The sequence below is a fragment of the Neurospora tetrasperma genome (genome assembly GCF_000213175.1).
Source record: "Neurospora tetrasperma FGSC 2508 unplaced genomic scaffold NEUTE1scaffold_81, whole genome shotgun sequence".
Lineage (NCBI taxonomy): Eukaryota > Fungi > Ascomycota > Sordariomycetes > Sordariales > Sordariaceae > Neurospora > Neurospora tetrasperma.
In genome coordinates this window covers 6531011-6554615 of record NW_009799179.1, presented here as the reverse complement: position 1 = coordinate 6554615, position 23605 = coordinate 6531011, and the positions used below count along the sequence as shown (strand labels likewise).

Sequence of the window (23605 nt, the reverse complement as noted above, 5' to 3'; positions counted from 1 at the left end):
TGGTGTCGCCTGTACTTGGGCGGTCATAGAGGTAGTCCGCGGTGGAAGTGCGGTTGGGCGGGTGTCCAAAGACGGGACCTACTGACCACCTCACGCAGTCAGTGCCAGCGGCCCGGTGCGTCGGGTACCTGGAGAGGTAGGTACAGTACATACACCTCTAAGTACCTAGGCTGCAGGTGCCCTTGGGTGTTTTGCTGCATTGAGGTTGTGGATTTCCTTGTAAGTTTGGGCCACCATCTCAGGGCGAGATTCCAGCGGATCTGTCCCTGCACTTTCTAGTCAGGTACCTCTAGAGGTACTCCCCTTAGGTTGGGTCGGGCAGGACAGAGCGGCGGCAGCAACAACGGCTTGAACCTAACGGACGGGAACAATGACTTTGGAGCAGCAACAACAGCACCTCAGCAGCAACAGCGATCTACGGGCCCCGCCACAACGGCGGAGTGCAATTTCCAGGCCTGCCTCTAAAAACGAGGTGGAATAGGACCAGCCTAGCATTTCCATCCGACTTTCCTACCTACCTACCTACCTACCTACCTACCTAGGTACCTTTAGTCTAACATCAGGCCTGGGCTACCCGGCAACGTGAATCAAAATAATAATAAAATAGAGACAACTACCAGGGCGGGCGCCTGCAGGGAAGAATATAAAAACAATGACACAAGAACAGGCAGCGGAGATCCCTCTTACGGTGCGTCGAGGGCGGGCAGACAGGCATTTAGTGTAGAGACAGGATGTTAATCCTCGATCTGTGCGTGTGGCCCTGTGGACGGAACAGCCCGACACGAGCTACTACTACGACTAGGTACTGCGAACGGAAGGGGGCCGGCCGCGGTTTGCATGCAAATAACACGTGTGCCCTGTCACTTGGATGTTTGGGAAACCTCGTCAGGAACGAGGGGCGGGAAGGGGAAGTCGTATACAACAGCATCCACATGGGATGATGGGAGGTAACACAGCATTACCCAGGCACGGGGGATGACATCCATACATCTAAAGAAAAGCGAGAATGAAAAATAAAACATGACAAAAAGCTCTAAACATGGTCACCCCCCTATCAATACATCGGAGAGGCGCCTACCTCTTCCAAGCAAAGCTCGGCTTATCCAGAGGTCCCTGACTGTTGTACTGCCAGCTTGCCTCGCAGCATCATCTGCATGCTTGATATTTTTGTCATGTTCGAGGTGAGGAAGATCATGGACAGCGCGCGGCTGAGATGACTGGGAAGTGAGGGTCTTGGATGTCAACGACAAGTGGAGACCTTGCTCAGGCATGGGACCCGAGAGTGGAAAAAGAATATTGGGCAATATGAACCCCTTGAGGTTTCTGTTCACCTTCCACATGGAACCCCTCTTCATCAAGGTCTCAGCAATAAACATGGTACATGGCCCCTACGTATATCAACGTCTTCACAAAGCTTCTGGCTCGCCAGTAATCACATCATTCATTGCTCCGTTTTCCTAAATCCAAAGTGAAAACCAAGAGTAGCCCGAGAGGTAGTTGATGGAAACAAAGAAACTGAAGTGTCCAACATCTTGTCCAGACCCACCAAGTACACATACAATCTCCACTGAATAGGCTCAACGATGGTGCCAAGAGTTCGGCCAAGACTTTGGGAACGACCCTGAAATCAAACAGCCTAAAAAGATCCCCCCTATCGCCAACCAAGCTGTCGAGCCTAGCCAACTTCAACCGAAAATGAGACAATGCGGTGCTATACCGACAACAAAATTCCATAAAAAAAACATGAGTGAGTGGTGTCCGGTATCGTGTTACAAGCTAACCAACCTCCTCAGTCTCTTCTCAATCATCTCGCGTCCCTCCAAAGTCCGCCAGACTTGATGAGGCGCCTGGTCTACAATGTCCCAATTTTCCAGATTCGATGTAAGGTGGGTTAGATCTCGTTGCTGTGTATGGTAAATATTGACATCAGCAAACGCTTCCTTCTGATAGGATAGCAGAAAAAGAACACGTTGGGCAATAGGGCTTCATGACATACCTTGCTCTCCCACTCGCTGTCCTTCCGCATCTGCACCCCAGACGTCACCACCACCACGGGTGTGGTCCTATACTGGATGGTTCTGCTGGACACCACATCTCGTCGGGTGAGCGAGTTGGCCACCAGACTCTCCTGCAGCTTCGCAAAGATCACTCCTCCGGACTGGTAAGCAGACCCGCCGTAGATGCGGTCCCTGGCGCTTCGGTGTCGGAGGATGGCGGCGGGGATGCGATCAAGACCGCACGGGGAGAGGACGCCTTGCAACCAGAGGCGGAAGCCACGGCCGGGAGCCCCGACTCGTCCGAGAAGGTCTTCGTGCAATGGATCGATCATGAGAAGCCCGCGCACCTCTTGGCCATGTCGCGAGCTGAAGACCCGTGAGTACAGGGAACCGATGCCAGCGCTGGCAAGCACCCAACTGCGAGGAACATGGTTAATGCTGCTGTGAAGGGGGAAAAAAAAGAAGGGGCTTATGGGGTACCACATACGGTCCGTCCTCTCCTGCGCGCGATAACGCTTGACTCAAAACATCAGATGCCATGCTTGCCGAGAGTGGTGAAGGGGCTGCGTCACTCTATCAAGTCCCGATTTGTTAGTCCATGAACGGAAGAAAAGAGGAGACGTTCAGCTTCACATACCCAGGCGATTCCCGGCCGATCAGCGAAGCAATATCTGGCGATGGAACCGTTTTTGACCGCGTTATCAGCAAACTGCCAGAGCTCACGCTCAACCGCATCCTCGCCACCCTCAAAGAGCACAGTAGTCGTCCTGTTTCCATGAGCATCCACCTTGGGACCAGAACAGAACAGATGGATCTGATACTTGTCCTCATCGACCCAGTACCGCTCTCCTGGCGGCGCTACTCTCGCGTCTAGAGCGCGGAGTGTGAGCGTGCAAGTCGTAAGTAGCACAACGATCGACACGAGCGTCAACATGATGCTAGACAAAAGCACCTGTACCCATTCGAGCAGTGTACGCCTCGTCTCCGGGCGGCCCGTGAGCCGTTCTTCTTCCTCAGTTTTGCCCCACTGGCAATCAATTCCAGCCGAGTGTCAGTACGTTCTGTCAACCAAAGGTTTTCTCTCCATGATGTCTTCAAGAGAGAAAGAGAGCCAAAGAAGAAGAAAAGAAAAATCTCACCTGCACAGTCCGATCAGCCGCCACCGCCCAAACAGCCATCAAGGTCGCCCATATCACGCTAGCCACGCCTACCCACAACTCCTCATGCCTCGTCTTCTCCACCGCCAGCATCATGACCACATCCACAAGCAACAACGCCGCCGTAACAATGCTTACCACTCTCGCGGGTTGACTCGGCACCGCAAAGAACAGCAAGCTGGTGATCAGCGTGATCAGGGCAATTGTAGTATAACTAAACGCAAAAAAGGGCGATCCGCGCGCGTGCAAACCGGGCGGAGTCACGAAGACCGAAACCAGCATCAGCACCCACCAGATGAAGGTGAGGCAGGTGAAGATGACGGTGATGGCGCGCACGAGCCGAACCGTCCAGAGGTTGTAGGGGGAAACAGCTGGGTCGTCGGGTGAGAGGTAGGAGATGCTGGTGCTGTCTACCCGGTTGGGGAGGAGGCGGGTGTGCTCGTCGGGTTCGTGGTGGTGAGTGTCGACGGAGGACCGGCCAACGGCGAGGTCATCCCGGTCCCGGTCGGGGTCGGAGGCTCCGTGGCCGTTGTGGGGCCAATTCTTGGTGCTCATCGTGTTGGTTGGTATCAACCCAAGATTGCGTTGCTCTAGGACGGCGAGGAAAGTGTGTTGAGAGGGAGGCTTGTAGACAGGTTTGGACCCGCCAGGTATAGTATCGATGATCGAGCTAAAAGTTGCTGGTGTTTCGATGTGTCTCGTCTCAGGAAATACTACCTACACAAGACATCGGTAAAAATGAGTGTGCAAACGGATGAGCAACCAAGCACTTGCATGAGGTTGAGCGGGTTATGGCTCAACTGTCTTATGCAATGAATGGGTCAGTCTAACGTCGTCCGCGTGACATGTAATCCGCTCTTATCTCTGGAAATTATTGCAGGGTTCGAGAGCCGGAGAGGGAGATATCAACGAAACCTGGGACAACTCCTGATTCCATCAAATCTTTTTCTCCAAAGTGGACGGACGACAAGGAATAAAAGCTGGGTGTGAACAAAACCACCTACGTCATGAACCAACCCCACACTCATACCCGATTGGTCAATCTCGGTTGGTGGTGTTAATGGTGCTTGTGTGTCCCCCTAGACCAACTTTCACAAAACAACAGAGTGTGCCTACTCATCTTGCGCATTGTTAGAAATCCTCTGAGGGCACCTGATTGTTCAGATCGGATCATGGGTTTATCATGTCGCGTGGTGTAAAAACGCGGGGCAGAGCCCCGCTGTGTTGCTAGGATGGATCGGCGTATTTTCAGGAAAGGTAGGTACGTATGGTAAGTAGGACCGTGTTCCTGGTGCGTACGTTGTGGCGGTTCATCAAAGGTTTTGATGTCTACATAGTAGGTACTGGGTATAAACCGGAATATGGGATGTACCCGCTTACGAAAGGATACCTATTTAAGGTTCATCGCTCAGGATTTTGATAAGTGTGACGACGCAGTGGTCGCACAGCGGCGATGGAGGCTCGGGGGGCACGGGAGGAAACCACCAACTTGCGTGTCCGGTCGAGATCACTGGACTGCATGGAATTCAGTTTCCAGGGATGTCCAAACCATCTGAACGACCCCGACATGTTGATGATCGAAGTGAGCTAATATATTAGGTAGTGAAACCAAAGCCATACCTTCACCATATCCCGCTTATATGCATCTTCAAAACCCGTCTTCCCGAATATGGCCGAGTCAAAGCATCCTTTCACCATCCGCTCGCGTCCCACGGAACAGCACTACTCCCTCCCAAAACCGATCCCTTCCTACTCGACCCCGACCCCACCGTCGACGAAGCAGTTCCGGTCCCGGTTCCAAATCCCCGACCCCCCGACATAGTAGACGACGACACTGAGCCCAACCTGACAGGTGATGACCCTCCTCTTCCGCTACTACCTATACTCCCCCTCCGTAGTTCCTCCTCTATTTGCCTCTTCTTCCTTTCCGTCTTCTTCCGCATCAACACCTCCTCCGGCGTCGGCCCCGTGGTCGGCCTTATCGCGTCCTCGGGGATCTTGCCCATGGGCGCATGCAGTTTCGTGTGAGCCTCGGAGTCGTTGGGTGATACACCTGCCCGCTGGAAGGCTTCCTGCTTGTATTGGCTGAGCGCTTGCATGGAGGGCTCGCTGGTCGAGGCCCAGTCGGCTACTTTGCGAAAAATTCCGCCCAAGAACTTGCCGCTGGGTTTCCCGCCTCCTCCTCTAGCCTTGGAGGGTTTGGCGGTGGTTGTTGTTTTTGATTTGGAGGAGACAGAGCTACTACCGCTGCGGCTTGTTGATGTTCTTTGGATGGCCATGATGCTGTCGTCGTCTCGTGTTGGAAAGCTGCTGCTGCTGCCGGTCTTGGACATCTTTTTGAAAGTTTTCGTGGAGTACCCGTGGGCGTGTGTCCCAGCTGCCAACACTTTAATTGTCAAGATGCTTCAAGATAGTGGCAGTGTATATATCCGGTCCTTGGTACATTGACAAACGTCCTGTGTAGATGCCTTTCGACTTCGGAAGCTTTTCTCAAGCGGTGTGAAAATAGGTATGTCCAATAAACCGGCCGTTCAGCCCAGGGAAAGATTAGGCCACGCTCGGACACCCACTGGCAAGGACAATCTGGCAAGCCCCAGCTTAGAACCGAGACCGCAACAACTACACAGCAGGTTCGGTTCCACAAGACGGGATATCGGAGCAGCCTATATCAGAAATCTTGGCTTCTGTATTTGGAAAGTCTGACCCGACAGGGAAAAGCGTGAAGAAATCGGCCTGTATCCGAGACTGAGAAGGATAATGAGGTCCATCATTGGCATGAAAACATCGTACTATCTTGTCGCTGTTGCCTTTTCCGGTTATTGAGTTCGTTGTCTGAAAGTCGAATGGCCAACCTGCGAAAGAAATCTCTGTGAAAGTCTGAACGTCCTTTTACGTGGGTCAGTAAGGAACGCCAAATCATGTATAATCTCATGCGGTATCAACTGACCTATGGTGAGATATTCAAGTCCCTCTTACAAAACAGTGGTCTCTGGGCTTGGCGAGCTTGAACGCTTATCTCTGGTCTCGATCTGATGATATGTCGTCGAGAATGTTGGGGTCGGAAGACAAATGCGGCCGCCCAGCGAGGGGAAGCAAAAATATAAAAAATAAAGATAAGAGAAAGAAAAAGGAGAAAAAGGAAAAGAAAAAAAGACACGATATCTGCAAATAAATTATTGGAAATTATCACCCAACTGAATCACGACAAGAGCTGGACGGGAAACACGAATAGAAGCAGAAATGGACGTGCTGGAAGCACAATATTAAGCTTGATCAGATTCTGTCCGCAGAAGACAGCCGATGGTCTAGAAGAAATTCCGATGGCTAGAAGACCGAAGCGGGTCTGGCCAAGTACCCTGCTACCGAGTATGTAGACTAGAGAAGATAGGTACATTAACGTAGTGCTACGCAGTGTGTAGACTTCAGCTGCATATTTGAATGTCGCAAGACAGCATGCGCGTTAGCGAGTCAAAAGCAAGCCGTTGCTGCATGGTCGTGACGGCATTTACAACATGTGCGAATTAAGATGACTATCTCGACGATTCCTGAGAGCCAATAACCACAACCGGCGTAAGGACCGCGGGGCCGGGAGCTGAAGGGTCGTGTTCCATTGATAACGTGGAAGCCATGTGCGCGTATCAGTGATCAACAGGGCGTTCAGTTTCCCAGTTAGTGTACTTGTGGAGCAGCGCCTTCGCCGATTCTCCAAATGCTGCGTGCACCACAGTATCGTGAAAAGCAACCAGTAGGGTACATGATCGAATTACAGCGTTGAAATTTGGGAGAAATCCCAGAGTTACCATCCCGCTTGGCAGTGATAACATGAATGCAAGCCCACCTGGATGCAGCCGAGGTGCCTTGTTACTGGCATTCCCCCAAGCCAAACAAAAGCCACCGATTCGCAACGCATTCCAGGTCGGCGTTGTTGGTGCAGCACTGGACGGGAAGTCTGGCCACTCCACCGGGAACAGCATCACACAAGGCTCTGGAATATTGGATTTGAACATCAGTAACTGGCCCAACATCTATACCGTTTGTGGCGTCCGTCCAAGTTGTTGTTGATGTTGGATAGAGCACCAAATATGACCCTTACCTACAGTTGTATGGATGGTCGGTCGTTGGCCTTTCGAGTTAAGAGAGGGAGAGAGAGACATACCCCTACTCACAGGCAAGTGCGCGTGCTAAGGGATGAAGGCTCGGCTGTCAGATTACGCGCTCAGATATTCCATGCATGACAGACCTGGACTGTTCGTAGTTCGTATGCAGTGGAAGACCGGACTTGAGTTTAACAGAAAGAGGCCTAGCGGCTGGGTAAACGAGAACGCAAAAGGCGCCCCCCTCCCAAGGCGGCACCCCTACAAAAAGAAAAAAGAAACGAAAAGAAAAAGGCGAAAGGAAGAAAAAGTGGGAAAAAGAAGAGACACAGGACGGAAATCGTGAACTGCGTACAATCGAACTCTCGGCTGCAGTCTGCGAGGCTTCCATTGCATGTAGTGTAGGTATTGTAGATGGAGGCCAACGGTCAGCATGTCTCGTGCGGTTCACCCGTTGCATGCGGTGGTACTGTCCGTCGAGTGCCGACTGGACCAGATAGTATAGGCAGACCCGTACATAGTAGTTACCTAGGTAGACAGAAGTCGTCGGACTCATCATGAGGTAAGTAACTGGAGATTGTTCCCCGAGGAAACAAACCCATCCCGCCAAGTGGACGGGGTCATGTAGTATAGAGGTAGCAGGGACTACCACTTTAGGGGGTGCGAGTCTGGCGAGATCCTATAAAGTGGGGGCGGAGTACGGGTACGGGGCAAAAGCGAAGCCTTCCCGAAATGGAAGATTACATAATCAGATAGATCTATAGCATCTTCTCCAACAATGAAACCTCCCGTCCCGACTTCACTGCTCCGTGCGCAGGGATTGGCCACTGTCGCCTATAAACATCACAACGCCCGTCGACAAGGGTGCAGCTGCCTGTTTTGCTGCAATGATGAACGGATGATCCAACTTGAACCAAACGCTTCATAATACTACCTAGTTATTACAACAAGGGAGCTGAACAGAACTTGCACAACACCCAGCGACTTCCATTCCGGTGATTTAGCAAGGACTGAATCTCCCGGCAGCCGGCAAGGCTACCCATTTACACTAGTCGCACCAGACTGATTGACTGTTGCGGTTGAGCCCCTTCCCGGCCCCTCTTCCTCCCTCCTTTTTTTTCCGATCTTCTAGCATAAGAAAAGGGGCGGATTCACACACGGACATATCTTTCTGGGCGCAATCGTGCACTCGTCCAATGGGTTTCATGCCGGGCCTTACAATAACCACCCGCGTCCCCCCGGACGCCGGGACCACCAGCCCGATCGGCTCGAGCGGCACTGCCGGGGATGTCGGAGCCCCTGATGCGGAGACCCCACAAAATGCGCCCTCACCGACCCGCCCGCCCGTTAGCCCCATCACCCCGACTCAGGAATCGGCACGGTTGTCCGGTCCCGATGGCCATGGAGATGGTCCGATTTATGATGAGCAAGCACATCGCCATCGTCACCGTCAACAACATACAACCTTTTCATCATCAGCATCAACATCATCACATTCACTGACGCCACCCTTCACAAGCGCTAACAATAATGGTAATAACAACAACAACAACATCCCCAGCTTCGCCCGAGGGCGACCCACATTCACGCACTCACAAGTAGACCAAGTCGGCATTCCTCCGCCGCCACCGCAACCCATAGCCTTCGACGACAACCCGGACGTACTAGCGCTCAAGAGCGCCATCACCATCTTGCAGCTGCAGCGCCAGCGAGCCACGGCAGACATACAGGCGCTGAACCGAGCCAAAGCTGCTGCACTTTCGGACCCAGGGGCGTTCGTTGCCGACTTGGCGGCGGGGAGGATTGGGATGGATGGTGATCCGTTGCTTAATGGGCCTGAACCTACTGGTGATGGTAGTAGTGACGATGATGACGATGATGATGATGGAGATGAGGATGGGGATGAGGATATGAACTCGGAAGGAGATAGTGTTGATGGCGAAGATGATGGCGAAGATGATGGCGAAGATGATGGCGAAGATGATGGCGAAGATGATGGCGAAGATGATGGAGCAGAGGTCCCATCGAGTTCGGAATCACCGCACGACCCAGACGGCGATATATCCATGTCCGGCGCCGGCGCTGGGAATACCTTATCTACATCTACCCCTAATTGTAACAGCAACAACACCAGACGCAAAATACCAAGCAGGAAAGACCGCGTCAGCAGGACAACAACAACAACAACAACAAAACAGCCACAAGGCCCCTCCAAAACCTGGCGCTCCCTTCCCAAGCCGCAAACGGTCGTCCGCTGTCCGCCCATCAACTGGGCCCAGTACGCCATCGTAGGCGAGTCGCTTGATAAGCTGCACCGCGAGCAATTGACGGCGCCTACGCTGGGGGTACCTGCGGTTCTTAGTGTCGGAGGGGTGTATGAATTCAGAGGGACAGCGGCGGCAGCAGGAGCAGCACCAGGAGGGGGCGTTGTTAGCGTTGGTAATGGGGGTGGTTATGCCATGGGAGATACCACGGCAACAACAGACCGGACCTCCACGCCACCAACGACAACGATGGCAACCACGGCTGGAACAGAAGCGCAGCAGTCACCAGGGGAGACATTGGGACAGGGACAAGGGCAAGGGCAAGGACAAGGTCAATTTCCAACACTAGGACGAAATGAGCAACCGCAGAGATTGGTTGGTATTGCAGCGCCGTACACGCCAGGCAGAGATAAGATCGAGAGGACGACAGGCAGGAAAGGAGCCAAGCGCTGAACTTGACATTTCCCAAGACACATGAAGGAATTGGAAGTGGCCTACGAATGGGATAGCATGGCGTTAGGGTATTATGGGGTATGGGATCAGCAAGAGAATTAAGTTTAGCGAGCGATCAGGATCGGAATGCTTCTGTTAGTCACTTATGGACCGGTAACAGACCCAATCTGGAAACTACGTACACGCACCGGCATCATACTGTTCAGTGTGGGCTTTGTTGAAGGAATTCGTAGCTTCGTATGACATGTTTAGCATCTGTCCGTGGATCAATGTCCAGCTCACCCCTTCATCCACCCAGCCAACATGTCTTGAAAGAGGCATGCCTAGTCGTCCATCATTCAAATGTCGTCATTAGATATTATTATACGGCGGGACAGATAGTACGGCGCGTTCCAGCACGCAAGGCCCGACTTATTTCGCCCCATCAGCGCTTGTCCAATGTTTCATATACAGTTATCATGCCTTCCGTCGATATTTGCTTCTTTCACCACCACCACCACACCCTTTATCCCTTCCACATCCAAGGCCTGCTACACCTATTGCAACTTCTCCCCCTTCTGCTGCTCCAGCGTCCACTTGACCGACCTCTTCACCGCCTCATCCAACGGCACCAGCGGCTTATATCCCAACCGCTTCTTAGCCTTAGAAATGTCGTAGTACCTCGTCATGCAGCTATAAATGATGCGCTGCCTATTAAATGTCGGCGGCTTGCGAATGATCCCAAAGAAGACTTCCGACAAAAAGCCCAGCACAATACCAACATCGCGCGGCAAAACCCACACGTGCTCAGTCCCATGGGGAGATCCCGCAGCGTTCCACACAGCCCGGCAGAAATCCCAAAAGTACACGGGCGAGTCATTGGTGATGATGAAGGCCTCGCCGTCGACGCGCTCATGGTCTAGTGGGGCGATCTTGAGCTTGGACGTTTGGAGGAGGGCGACGGCGGCTAACAAGTGACCGTGCGCTACGTTCTCGACGTAGGTGAAGTCGAAGAGGTTGTCATTGTCGCCGACTTGAACGGAGGTCTTGCCGTTCTGGTACAGCTTGATTAGGTGGTACAGCGTCATGGTGTCGCCTTCGCCCATGATGCCTGAGGGACGGATGGAGCAGGTGAGCAGGGAAGGGGCGGCGGCGGAACGGTTGGCCTGGAGGACCAGTTCTTCGGCGGCGGCCTGGAGGGAGGGGGGAGGTTAGTCTTGGGATGCATTACACTTTGGGGATATATGGGAGAGGGGAAGTACGAGGGTACCTTTGTCTCCGAATAGTACTCGCTCTGCTGGGCTCCGCGGATGACGGGCCAGCGTTCGTCCGCATTGATGAGGTCGGACTTGTTATCACTCATCACACTGGCGGAACTGGTGTAAACGAGGGCGGTAACGCCCGTCTGCTGACACGCCTTGATGATGGCGGCGGTGCCGTCGACGTTGACCTTCTTGAACAGCGCATGGGAGACGCTATCGTTGGACTGGGCGGCAGGCGACGCGGTGTGGATGACGACCTGGGGCTTGACCTGGTTGAAGATGGTTTCGAGCTTGGCGGCGTCGGTGATGTCGGCCTCGAAGTATTGGACGCCATCCGACTCGGGTCGCCGGTTCCGCGTGCAGCGTAGGTCGATAACGGAAACGGAGCAGATGTAGTCGCGGAGGAGCACGCGGACAACGTGGTGACCGAGGAAGCCACAGCCGCCAATCACCATGACGGAGCCAAGCTCCGGCTTCTTTTCTGAGGCCATCGTGGGATGTATGCGGGGTATCGACAAGGGAAGAGCAATGGATTGGAGCGTTGGGAGAAAGGCAGGAAAGATGGACTGAAGGAGGGTCAATTGGAAAACTGTCTAGTCCTAGAGCAAGGGACGTGGGATGGGTAGGATTATCTTCGAAGCTGGGGGACAAGGATGCCATTTTGAGCTATAGATTGCAACCTATCAGGGACATGCCACTGTGTCTCTGGCTCCGCGTCTCGGCTCCAAGCACGCCACTTGCCTAGCTCTTGGCAGCCAGCGAGGTACCGACACGGCGACACGCCTGTTGAAAACATCGTGACCCCCTTTTTAAGAGGCTGGGTTTTGGGCGGACCAGAAGGGCAAAATGAAGGACCCCTGTTGTCCATCAAGGTCGACGGGGTGCGGCTCGCAGTGGGTGGACCTGAGTGGATGAAGGCGCACAGGGACCCGTGCTCTCCCATCTTCCAAGTTCCAACATCGTGAGACCTTGCCAAAAAGGTGGAACCTACGTATCGATCCCGCCTGCACATAGAGGTACCCGCCCAATGCGACGGGCACGCGGTTTTCCATTTCTGTTGCCGGATCCCGTCGTGCAGCCAGTCAACAACAATGCGCATTTGCTCCCTTTGTCCTCCCACAACGGCGTTTCTCTTCACTTCCACCTCGTAAGAATCTGGAACACTTCATTGCCTGTCAGGCAGCAGCCCTCCATTCAGCGTCTCACCAACTACCCATAAACTCATGATCCAGCGCACTTCCAACTTCTACATCTCGATTGCAACGCAGCCCAGCCCATTCCATGGCACTCGACAACCACAGCCTAAACTGGTGCCCTGATGCAGTGTGATGAACAAAAAATCCGCGACCGAAATCCTCGTCCATATCACAGCTCCTAGCAGATCGAAAGACGATGCCAACTATAGAGCACTCGCCAATGCATATCACGACTTTGAGCCCACCACGCGCACATCCGTGTTCAGCAAGACAATATCACCAAATGTCGTAGTTCATCAGGCCGCCGTGCGGCCTCAACCCGTTGGAAATGGCTCCCTAGGACCCTCCACGCAACCGAATCAGATCCTTCGGTCGTCTGAAGTAGCAGGATTTGTCGAAACCCCGGTATCATCGTGGCGCGATGCCGCGAATAATTTAGCATCGCCTAGCTTGCGGATGAGGCACGATGAGCCTAGCCAATACTCACAGCTTTCATGGCAACCTCCTGCAAGCGTTGTTCAAGATTCACTACCAGACAATAATGTGACTTTATCTCAGTTTTGCACGCCGACAAGGCTGTTAGAGGACTATCTACATCCTGGCGATTCCAGTCAGTTTCTGTCGCCAGTCATAGAGAGGGCGCCGAGAGGACAGCAACCAACAGCCGCCCGGATCCAGAGTCAGCATGAGGGATACTCAACATTCCCCAACATCAGCCACATCTCGCAGCGGCGACAGGTGGTTGCCGGTGACCCTCACATAGCGCTCTTGCCACCGGATTCTTCCTTACAAGGGAATAACCAGGAACATGCGGCGGAAGGCGATACTCAAAGGACCCTCAGTTCACCGATCAAGACGGCCAAGAAACCTCATGTTTCTGCGCCATCAGAAAGAGATTTATTATGTCGTCAAGGCGCTAGGCGCATGTCAATCACAGAATATTCTCCCAGCCGCCAAACACCAGCAGATCCCCGAGGAAAGGTTATACCTCTCTCGCCAGTGATAAACGCCAACAACAAGCGCCGCCGACCCGTTCAGCATGGGCCGTCTCCCTCCTCCCGAGACAGCGACTTCACGATAGCATCATCACAACCTGCTGCCCAAGAGCAAGTTCCACCCACCGACACCATCCTTTGCAAACAAGTCTTATCCAAACCATGTTTATCGTCATCCCGTACCGAATCCGAACCACCACCAATCAAGTGTCGTCGCACATCTCCCGAGCCAGCGCCAGCACCGGCACCATCATCACGAGCAGCCGCGCCCGCTTCATTGACGTTTTTGTCCGTTCCCTCATCCTCCGCAAACCCAGCATCAAGCTCCGGAAAGCCCCTCGTCCGCTCTTCCAGTGATATCGGTCCCCGACAAGACGCTATCAAATCCAACCAGATCGCCTCACGAAGCGCCCGCCTCTCGTCCGTTCTCGAGCTCTATTCGCCCTGCCCTCCAACGTCCGATTACGTATTCGATCTCTCATCTTCTTCTTCAAAGGAGAAAGGAGAAGGAGAAGCAGAAAACGACCTCTCATTGATGACCCCCGTCCTCGCCAAGCTCGCCATCGACCTGAAACTCCCCAAACGATTCCAGCCCTCACTCCGGACGCGCGCCCTGCGCCCTTACGAGCGGGGCTACTGGCTGGTGGATTGCACGTCGTGGGGCCGCGAGCTCAAGGAGTCGTGCTGGATTTTTCTAGCGGACTACCTGGGCAGCGGGGCGGCGGGCTGGGGGGTCTGGTGCACGCAGGACGAAGCGTTCACTCGTTTGAGATTGTATTGCTGGGGCGCGGTGGTTGGTCACCTATACCTTGTCTTGTACATAATTAGCAAGCGGGAGGTGCTGTATACAGGGACGGAATGGGTGGATGGGGACGGGGAGGTGGTAATTAGGATGGAAGCTAGGTCGCGGTCTGTAATGGCCACGGGGGTGGGCACGTTGAGTGCGAGGTAGGGCTCTAGGTTGTTGTGGCAGATTTGAATGGGCGAGGGAAACTGGCCCTGGTCTTAAGTGGACCGAGGCTGGGAGTTGCGGGTTCAGCTGATGAGTTGCGGGCGTTTCACAACCTACAGCCCTCTGTATCAGTAATATTGGGAAGCAACCAAACTTGAATTTGGCCCATGACTACTCTTCGTGTACATGAACTTGAGGTTTTGCGATGCAGTGTACTTCTGGTCCCGTCCTTATTCGGGTTCCTAGTTGAACACCCACATTCGTTCCTTTATTGATCCATAAAGATTATCCGATAATTCGCCTCGCTTCCCCAACAACCTTACAAATACATTTCGGTGCCACTCGAGCAACAGAGTGCGACGGACCATCGGCAACGAACCCGGCTAATTGTGTGACGAATGAAGCTCATGGAGGTCACTCGGAGCCCATATAAATTCACATGAACCGAATCGGAAAAGAGGCGTCGAGGGGCGTGATAACCACGCTCAAGCGGTAGCATGAGCGGCGGCGGCAGCAGCCCTCTCACTGAGGTATCTCTCCTTATCGACTGCAGCGTTGTCGACGTAAGGCTGGGTGAAGCATACAGTTGTTAACACGGTGATCAAGTCAGGCAAGAACGTCGTTGCGAAGGGGGTAAGAACCTGTCGCACTGCGATGGACAAGAGGGAAATGGATAATGAGGAAGGATTGAAAAGACCTACCTGTTTTGCCGCATCGTCCATGGACTTCCACTCCTCGGCCAAAGCCTTCGCTATTTCCGGTAGGGGCTTACCAGCATACATGTCGTCCTTTTGGCGTGACATGCAAAAGAACAAAAAGGCACTCCTTAGGCGCTTTGGGCGCCGGTCATCGGGGATAGGATGGACGACCGAAGTGACACCGAGGCGCTTCAGCGCATGACGGGCATAATTGGCGTCCTCGATCTCCATGGGTGTCTTGGTGAGCACCCACGCTGCCCGCGTAGCCACGCCATCCTGGTGAGCCTTGTCGGCCTTAGCTTGGTAGCGCTGTGTATAGAAAGACCGCAGTCAGCAAAGGAACAGGACAGAGTATGGTACAAATTTGAGAAGTAGCTGAAGGGTGGCAGAGGGAACATCACGGCATGGAGCTCCATAGGGCAAACTTACGGCTTTCTCAGCGTCCGACAGCTCCTTCCACTGTGCAGCCAACGTTTTAAAGTACCCTCTCCGCGTCGCGATATCATCGCCTTCTTTCAAGACGTCCTTCATGTGCTCACTTATGTACGCGGACCAAGCAGGAACTCGGTGGGTTTTGGGATCTTCTTTGAACAGCGCCCGCTGCTTCAACAGTCTGATCCTGAGCTTCTTCTTCTGCTCGTCCGTCAGCGGTGCCTTCTTCTTGGGCGCCTTGGGCTTCTTGGGCTTCTTGGGCGCAGCCTCCTTCTTGGCTCTGGGCGTCTTTGCCCTTGCGCCGGCTCCTGTAGCGCCCTCAGCGGCCGACTTCTTGGACTTTGCGGCGGCGGGACGAGTCTTGTTGGTCTTGGTGACCGTAGCAGCAGTATCGTCCGATTCGGCGGCGGTTTTCTTGGAGCGAGTTAGGGCGTAACCGCGCTGCTGAAAGACAACGCTGCTGCGGCGAAGGAAGCTGGGAGCAGCGGAGCGGGTGGTCGAGCTGGTAGACGCAGCCACGGCAGTACGAACGACCAGCGTGGTGCCAGCGCGCAGCTGACGCGCCGTCGTGAGCGCAATCTGCGAGAACATCTTGGGCTGTGGCGGCGATAGTGAGGTCGGAGTGGGAAATGGTGGGAGGGAAGAGGGGAGAAGCTGTCGCGGCGCAGGTCAAGCAGTGAGGAATGTGTCTTGTTGCGGGGCCAATTGCACAAGTTGGAAGGGAAGAGTGAAGCAATAGTGACAGCCGAGAGCCCTGTCCAAGCGGGAAGCTGGAGTGGGTCGGGGAAGATCAGTTTTACGCAGGATGGAGCCCGCACGGCAGACCTAGAGGTACGGAGGGGGAGGGCTCGTGCCCAGGCACTTGTGGATGTCGAGACTTGCAGGCGTAGTGTTTCTAGTGTACACTACACCTACCTAAGTACCGTAGCGGTACGCAAGGGGACTGGTACCGGATGCTGCTTCAGTTCCTTACTCTAAGCGTGGTCCGATCTCGTGGGATTCCTCAAATGAAAAACCCCGTCTTAAGAGGTATGGTAGATGAAAAGGTGCGGACTGTTTTTGGTCGATGAGAGCTGTATTTTGACCGTCATTCACGCAAAATATGTACTTTCTCTCTGTCTTGGGGTACTACTTGAAGGTCGTGCCCTCGTCAACGGAAACATTCGACAAGACAGCAAAATTACAGGTAATATACGTCACATACCCAGATCAAGCTCCACAGGTTTGACCTCCATGGCACCAGTGGAGGCCCCTACCTCAGCGCGAGCTTCATCCTTAAGAAGAGACGCCTCCGCTTAAGCTCAGTCTACTAATAGGTTATACGATACACACAGACGGAGGTCGAAGAGTAAACGGGATGTACTCGGCAGCAAGTAGGCTTCGTATCTGCGCGAAACTCTACATGTTGACAAGGTACCTTTACTTGGTACCCGGGTGATTTGCAGTTGCGCACGGCATGTGGCTCTTACTGTGTATTTCCAATACACGGGCGGGCATTTGCAATTGAAAACCATATTGGAGCAAGTGCACGGTCCCTTTGGAGTCTGGGTACAATCCAGCCCTGGTAAGTTTGTTGGCGCGTTACTTAACAGGGAATTTGTACCTCTTTTTGACATGGGCCTCCAACCAGTCAACTCACATCAACCAGATCATAGATCTTGAGGGTTGCACTCAAAAATGGACGGTTTTCAAAGACGTTGTTAGAAAAGGGAAAGTGAGAAGCCTTTGCATATCCTAAGTCAAGGGTAGAAGCGGGCAAAACTAGGTAGAATCTACTAAATCTAACCTTTTTAGTAATAGCTTTGGGGGATTGAAGGTGGATTTAGTTCTAGAGTAGAGTAGAAAAAAGGCCTTTGTACGTTGGAAAGTCGCTGATTTTGCTCTCTTTTCACTTTCCCTCCACTTTCTGACCCTTTTAGCCAATGAATACCCCTGAACCCCACTGGTTAGACTAAGAGGGTGAAGAACCAAGCTAACAAACTTTCCAGCATTGGATTGTATGGACGGGAGTTGCAGCACCCGCTTGGCGCTTCCATTGGCAGGTGGAACCACAAGCGAAGCCCAGGCAGCCGCAGAAGGCCTTCCCCGGGGTGGCCACTGCAACTTCCGCCTTGACGGAACCCAACGCTTAGTTGCCTCTTCGCTTCCTTCTCCACAGCCCGTCTCGCGTCTTTTCAGTTTCTGGCCGCACCGCCGCACAACGCCTTTCCGACCTTGGAACTGACGCTCATACCATCGGCCGGATCGAACACGACAGAGGGCAGCCGAGTGCGCAAAGACCCTCTGATACGCTAACTGTGCATACCACGCGACTCGAAGTACCTCTCACCATCAGTGACATTGCTGAGCCAACGTTACTACCAGCAGTATGGCTCGGCTCAGGGACTCGCGCTCACCATCTCCTGCAGGAAGTCTCTCTGCGAGAAAACGAAAAGACGACGACCGCCGTGACCGCGACCGTCGCGATGGCCCTGTCGACCACCGCCGCCGTTCTCGCAGCCCCATAGACGTAAGTCGACCGTTTCCCCGACTTCCGGTGTCGTGCTGCTCCCAAGAACTCCAATGGCTGACGCGTGTGATATTTATGCAGCGCCGATATCGCGACCGGGATCGCGACCGTGGACGAGATGGAAGGGACCGCGACTCTTATCGCCGTAGGGATCGATCTATAGACCGCCGAGATGACGACTACTATCGCGGCTCACGTCGTGATGGTGACCGCCGTCGGTCACGCGATAGAGGCCTAGACAGGCTTCGTTCCCCAGACCGGCGCAGGGACCGAAGTCGGGATCCGGACCGAGAGTACCGCCCTCGGCGAGACGATTCGCGTGATCGGGCCCGAGTGCGTCGTGAAGGCACTGCTGAATCATCCTCACATCGTCGTGATGACGCTCGAGCACGCGACCAGCCGAAGCCAGGCAGCACAACAGTCAAAGAAAACGAGGTACGTTTTGGAGGGCCCTACAAACAAGCACCCCCTTTTCCGGACCGTTCACTGACGCAACTGCATTCTGTAGCCAGCTAAGTCTACACCAACCCAACCGCAAACAGAGGCGGAGAAAAAGGCTGAACGACTACGAAAACTGCAAGCGATGAAGCAAAAGCACGCTCTCAAGGAGGCAAAGGAAGCAGACGTTACCGCTGGGCTCACTAGGAAACTCTTCATGGAGATGGATCAGAGAGCCAGCGGCGCCGTAGTCGGCAGTGGTACCAACAGTCCTGCGCCTGCGAGCCCGGCAGCCGCCGAGTCCCCGCCAAGCCCTGCCCCCTATGTCGGCAAGTTTGATCCCAAAGCCATTGCGCGGAATGCTAAACCAGCACGTGCCAGTTCCCCGGTAAGGTTAGGCGACGTGAAGCTAGGTGATGTGAAAGTAGGTGCCCCGGTGGCGGCGGCGGCGAGTATAGCTGGCCAGGGGAAGGGTGTCGCATCGGGCAAAGCAGGCTTACTGCAAACTGGGAGGCCTATCAGTACATTCGGGTTCAACAAATCCGCCGATGCCCTCAAAACGACAACTAAACGGAAGATTGACATGGGAGATGAAGAAATCATCAAGCGCAAGCTTGTCAAACTCCCTGACCTGGCCCTCGAGAATGCTGACGATATCCCATACGCGGACGATGACGTGGCGGAAGACGCGGAGAAGGATTTCGACGTACTCCTTGCCGGCACCGAGGAGGACCGCGCTGAAGCCCAACGGTTGCTGCGCGAGCGGCGTGAGGAGCAAATTCAGAAAGAGAGCATGGCTATGGAAATCGACAGTGCCCCTCCCAATATGGAGGTTGCAACCGAGCCTGTGGCGCAAAATCCGACAGCGATGGATGTAGACGACGAAGTCGACCCACTCGATGCCTTCATGGCTGGACTTGAGCAGACAGCCTCTGGCGAGGAGTCGCACTCTAAAGCTGATACGCAGACCGAGAAGAAGGGCAATATTCCGCCCGAGGCCTACTTCAGTGATGATGACTACGGCTATGAGGCAGATGGGACCGACCCTACTTCCATTCTCGCCATGGCTTCCAAAAAGAAGAAGAAGGATATCCCCACGATCGACTACAGCAAGCTCGACCTGAATCCTATCCGGAAGAACTTCTGGGTTGAGCCGTATGAGTTAAGTCACATGAGCGAAGGAGAACTGGCTGAGTTGCGATTGGAGCTTGATGGCATCAAAGTGTCCGGGAAGAACATCCCCAAGCCCGTTCAGAAGTGGTCTCAGTGCGGCCTCACCCGTCCTATTCTCGATACCATTGAGAGCCTTGGGTTTGAAAAGCCTACGCCGATTCAGATGCAAGCTCTGCCTGTCATCATGTCAGGGCGTGACGTGATTGGCGTTGCAAAGACGGGATCTGGTAAGACAATGGCTTTTGCCCTGCCGATGCTCCGCCATGTCAAAGATCAAGACCCCGTTACCGGTGACGATGGTGCCATTGCGCTTATCATGACCCCGACCAGAGAACTCTGTACGCAAATTTACTCAGACTTGCAACCGTTTGCAAAGGCTCTCAAGCTTCGCGTTGTCGCTGCTTATGGTGGAAACGCCATCAAGGACCAGATCGCCGAGTTGAAGCGCGGTGCTGAGATCATAGTAGCCACACCAGGTCGTCTAATCGATCTTCTTGCGGCCAATGGAGGACGTGTAACAAACCTCAAGCGTGCTACTTATCTAGTCCTTGACGAGGCTGATCGAATGTTCGACATGGGCTTTGAACCCCAGGTCATGAAAATCTTCAACAACGTCCGCCCAGATCGCCAGACCATCCTCTTTTCTGCAACCATGCCCAGGATTATCGATGCGTTAACCAAGAAGGTCCTGCGGGACCCTGTCGAGATTACTGTGGGTGGGCGCAGTGTCGTAGCACCCGAGATCACACAGATCGTTGAGGTCATGGACGAGGGTAAGAAGTTCAACCGTCTGCTAGAACTCCTCGGAGAGCTTTATGCGGACGACGACGATGTCCGTTCCTTGATCTTTGTGGAGAGGCAAGAAAAGGCTGACGATCTATTACGCGAACTCTTACGGCGCGGCTACGGTTGCATGTCTATCCATGGAGGTAAAGACCAAGAGGACCGAAACTCGACCATCTCTGATTTCAAAAAGGGTGTGTGCCCCATCCTCATTGCAACCTCGATTGCGGCCCGTGGCCTGGATGTCAAGCAGTTAAAGCTCGTCATCAACTACGATGCCCCTAATCACTTGGAAGACTATGTCCACCGCGCTGGGCGTACTGGACGCGCCGGTAACACGGGTACGGCAGTCACCTTTATAACCGAAGAGCAGGAGAATTGCGCATCTGGCATTGCCAAAGCGTTGGAGCAGAGTGGCCAGCCCGTTCCAGACCGTCTGAATGAAATGCGCAAAGCATGGAAGGAGAAGGTCAAGGCTGGCAAAGCCAAGGATGCCAGTGGGTTTGGCGGCAAAGGTCTTGAGAAGCTCGATAAAGACCGTGAGGCCGCTCGCATGCGTGAACGCAAGACCCACAAGGCGGAAGGCGAAGAGGACGATGTCAAAGAAGACGCTCCTGCAGAAGATGGCGAGAAGAAGGACAAGACCAAGGTTGCCATCCAGTCCGCTGTATCTGCCATTGTGTCGCGCGATGCCTCCAAGGCGGAGACCGATGACAAGCACGCCATCCCCGCGGGTGCCGTCAAGGCCGGGCATCACGCAAGCAGCGGCAAGAGCGGAGGGGCTCTGGACAAGGCGGCGTCCGCCATCAGCGAGATCAACGCACGTCTCGCCCGGGCCGGTCAGCTCCGGCCTGGTCAGCCCATTGACAACAAGGGTCCCGACGCGGGCGCGTTCCACGCAACCCTCGAGATCAACGACTTCCCCCAGAAGGCTCGTTGGGCTGTCACCAACCGCACCAACGTTGCCAAGATCCTCGAAGCCACGGGAACGTCCATCACCACAAAAGGCAACTACTACCCTCCTGGAAAGGAGCCAGGTCCGGGTCAAGAACCAAAGCTGTACATTCTCATTGAGGGTGATACCGAAGTTGTCGTTGGCAACGCGCTGTCGGAGCTTACTCGTCTGCTTAGAGAGGGCACGATGGCGGCGGCGGATGCTGAGAGCCGTGCTCCTGCTAGCGGTAGGTATACGATTACGTGATAGTCTGGGGAAAATAGTGGGTGTTCCAAGTGTAAAGGTCAGCTTTTCACTTGATGGGGTTTTCATCTAATTAGGGTGACGTACGTACACAGGTGCGAAGAGGTGGTGGTTGGCGATATAGTATATCTACGATCAGGTAGTTGCTCATAAATGCATTATAGATTGATACGTCCAGTTTTCTACTCACAATAATCACAATTTGCGTATGGTGGATGGGGGGAAATGTGTGCTGTTCATGCTTGGGGCAACAGCCCAAAAAAAAAGTAAATACAGACGAATTTGGGGAACAGAAAAACAAAGCCACTCAGTAACATCAATGTGCCCTTCGTGAGCCATCATCAACCACTATAAGCACCACCCACTTTCAAAGCGATCCAAACTCCCAATCAGCTATCCCTTCCGCAAAATCAGTCGCGCATCGTCAAAGAACCGCCTTAATTATAACTCCTCGCCTCCGCCGCTTGATCAGCCGCCCTTCGCGCTCTTTCCCGCTCACTTTCCTCTTTGAGTAGCGCATCGCGCGTCATGCCCTTTTGCGCTCGCAGCTTCTTGGAGAGGTCGGCACCTGACCCTTGATCTCTATTAAACCGAGCCTGTTCATTTGTTTGTCAATATGTGCATAGGGTTATTGAATTGGTAAGTGGTGAGTGAGTAGGTTGTAGCTTCTTCATGGCTCGTTTGTGGTGTACTTGTAGATTGATTTTCTTTTGTTATATGTAATCAAAGATGAAGATGGAAGGACAAGGAACGACGGACGAACGGAAGGGGGTGAGATTGGATACTAGGTAGGAAGGATGAAATAAAATGGGATGGATCGATGGGGACTTGACGGAAATCGGAACGTACCATAGCAGCCTGCGCAGCTTTGCTCTTGGGGTCATCGCTTCCGCCTTCTGTTCCTCCTTCTCCTGCTCGCGGTCCTGCTGATGCGCCCCCGAGAGTCCTGCCGCCACTGACACTACCGCCGGTTGTCCTTCCTGTTGTCACATTTGGTGGAACAGAAGAAGCGGGTGCGTTGACGGTTCCGTAACCGCCGCCGCCGGTCGTTGATGATGCCGGTGCCGGACGCGCCGCCACCGCCGCCGGGTTACTGCCGCCGCCACCTAAAACGTGGCCTTCGCCTCGGAAGTTCCCGCCGCTGCCACTTCCGGAGCCGGATCCCTTGCTGAAACAACTTCCCATCTCTTCTTTATCTTGATCTTAATGATAGTGATGTCCTTCAGTTCAGTGCAGGATTGCACTAGACAGCTGTTCGTTTAGGGTTTGCGGGGCGGAATTGCGGGAATTGAAGTTGATCACTTTCAGCTCTCACTATGGGCAATTGCTTCTTGTGTCCAGCGGAAGATTTCAAGTAACTGGATGGATCATGTAATTCTTTTGAAATCGTGGCGAATGGGTGAATCATGGAAGTGAACGAGTGAAATGCGGGCAACGGACGGTCGAGGTTGGCTCTTCGATAGCGGTCTTGGTGGTCTTATTGCCTTAGTATTCCGAGCGTCACACGGCCCTGAGCCAAGAATGGGATCAAATAACCTGGCCAGCCACAATCGAAACTCTCAAGGGCCGATCAGTACCTTGAGCAACATAACAACCTTTTGCCATATCTCGGCAAAGTTGTCTGTCCCTGAGTGATGATATGGAGGGCTGTACAATTATAGTTTGTAAGAAAACAACCTGTTGCTGTAGCTTAAGCTGCAGCCGGCAATTTGGCCTATAAAAGGTCAAGTCGTAGGGGCAGTGAAAGTGATCGGTATCGATGCCGCAGCGATTTGATGTAGGAGCTGACGAAGCTAGAGAGAAGTGATGGCAAGGCTCACATGCTTGGCCGGGATGATGATATAGGGATGATAAGATAGTGGTAGGCCCTCGATCATTTCACTACGCCGTAAAGAAAGTGAAAGAAGGACGTTTCGAACTTCGATGCTGGGACAGACCGTGATTATGGAATTTGGCGATGGCCCGCATCAGCTCACTAACAGATTGGCCAAAGCCCCTGTCAAATCTTGCTTCTGACAGTCAGAT

The 23605-nt window shown here is 53.6% G+C and overlaps 9 protein-coding genes across 9 annotated transcripts; 3 read left to right on the top strand and 6 right to left on the bottom strand.

Moving 5' to 3' along the window:
- Window positions 1–1804: 1804 nt before the first annotated feature.
- On the bottom strand, window positions 1805–3754 carry NEUTE1DRAFT_91823 (uncharacterized protein; the record flags this gene model as incomplete). The annotated part of the gene is made up of 6 exons (XM_009858293.1): window positions 1805–1852; window positions 1997–2414; window positions 2485–2570; window positions 2635–3024; window positions 3137–3332; window positions 3447–3754. The coding sequence occupies 6 exons, from the start codon at window positions 3707–3709 to the stop codon at window positions 1805–1807; spliced, it is 1401 nt and encodes a 466-aa protein (XP_009856595.1).
- Window positions 3755–4687: 933 nt separating this feature from the next.
- NEUTE1DRAFT_150391 (uncharacterized protein) lies at window positions 4688–5487 on the bottom strand (the record flags this gene model as incomplete). The annotated part of the gene is made up of 1 exon (XM_009858292.1): window positions 4688–5487. One exon carries the CDS (start codon window positions 5485–5487, stop codon window positions 4846–4848), a length of 642 nt encoding a protein of 213 aa, XP_009856594.1.
- A 2957-nt stretch (window positions 5488–8444) lies between these two features.
- On the top strand, window positions 8445–9965 carry NEUTE1DRAFT_126377 (uncharacterized protein; the record flags this gene model as incomplete). The annotated part of the gene is made up of 1 exon (XM_009858291.1): window positions 8445–9965. One exon carries the CDS (start codon window positions 8445–8447, stop codon window positions 9963–9965), a length of 1521 nt encoding a protein of 506 aa, XP_009856593.1.
- Window positions 9966–10170: 205 nt separating this feature from the next.
- Window positions 10171–11781, bottom strand: NEUTE1DRAFT_119017 (uncharacterized protein; the record flags this gene model as incomplete). The annotated part of the gene is made up of 2 exons (XM_009858290.1): window positions 10171–11137; window positions 11215–11781. 2 exons carry the CDS (start codon window positions 11695–11697, stop codon window positions 10502–10504), a joined length of 1119 nt encoding a protein of 372 aa, XP_009856592.1.
- Window positions 11782–12052: 271 nt separating this feature from the next.
- Window positions 12053–14510, top strand: NEUTE1DRAFT_91817 (uncharacterized protein; the record flags this gene model as incomplete). The annotated part of the gene is made up of 2 exons (XM_009858289.1): window positions 12053–12087; window positions 12531–14510. The coding sequence occupies 2 exons, from the start codon at window positions 12053–12055 to the stop codon at window positions 14347–14349; spliced, it is 1854 nt and encodes a 617-aa protein (XP_009856591.1).
- On the bottom strand, window positions 14487–16194 carry NEUTE1DRAFT_150387 (uncharacterized protein; the record flags this gene model as incomplete). Its single annotated transcript, XM_009858288.1, has 3 exons — window positions 14487–14918; window positions 15051–15356; window positions 15477–16194. 3 exons carry the CDS (start codon window positions 16068–16070, stop codon window positions 14835–14837), a joined length of 984 nt encoding a protein of 327 aa, XP_009856590.1.
- A 1653-nt stretch (window positions 16195–17847) lies between these two features.
- Window positions 17848–21754, top strand: NEUTE1DRAFT_150386 (uncharacterized protein; the record flags this gene model as incomplete). The annotated part of the gene is made up of 3 exons (XM_009858287.1): window positions 17848–17988; window positions 18070–18423; window positions 18497–21754. 3 exons carry the CDS (start codon window positions 17848–17850, stop codon window positions 21581–21583), a joined length of 3582 nt encoding a protein of 1193 aa, XP_009856589.1.
- Window positions 21755–21800: 46 nt separating this feature from the next.
- Window positions 21801–22765, bottom strand: NEUTE1DRAFT_91811 (uncharacterized protein; the record flags this gene model as incomplete). The annotated part of the gene is made up of 2 exons (XM_009858286.1): window positions 21801–22176; window positions 22430–22765. The coding sequence occupies 2 exons, from the start codon at window positions 22763–22765 to the stop codon at window positions 22018–22020; spliced, it is 495 nt and encodes a 164-aa protein (XP_009856588.1).
- A 58-nt stretch (window positions 22766–22823) lies between these two features.
- Window positions 22824–22988, bottom strand: NEUTE1DRAFT_105909 (uncharacterized protein; the record flags this gene model as incomplete). The annotated part of the gene is made up of 1 exon (XM_009858285.1): window positions 22824–22988. One exon carries the CDS (start codon window positions 22986–22988, stop codon window positions 22824–22826), a length of 165 nt encoding a protein of 54 aa, XP_009856587.1.
- Between the last annotated feature and the right edge of the window lie 617 nt (window positions 22989–23605).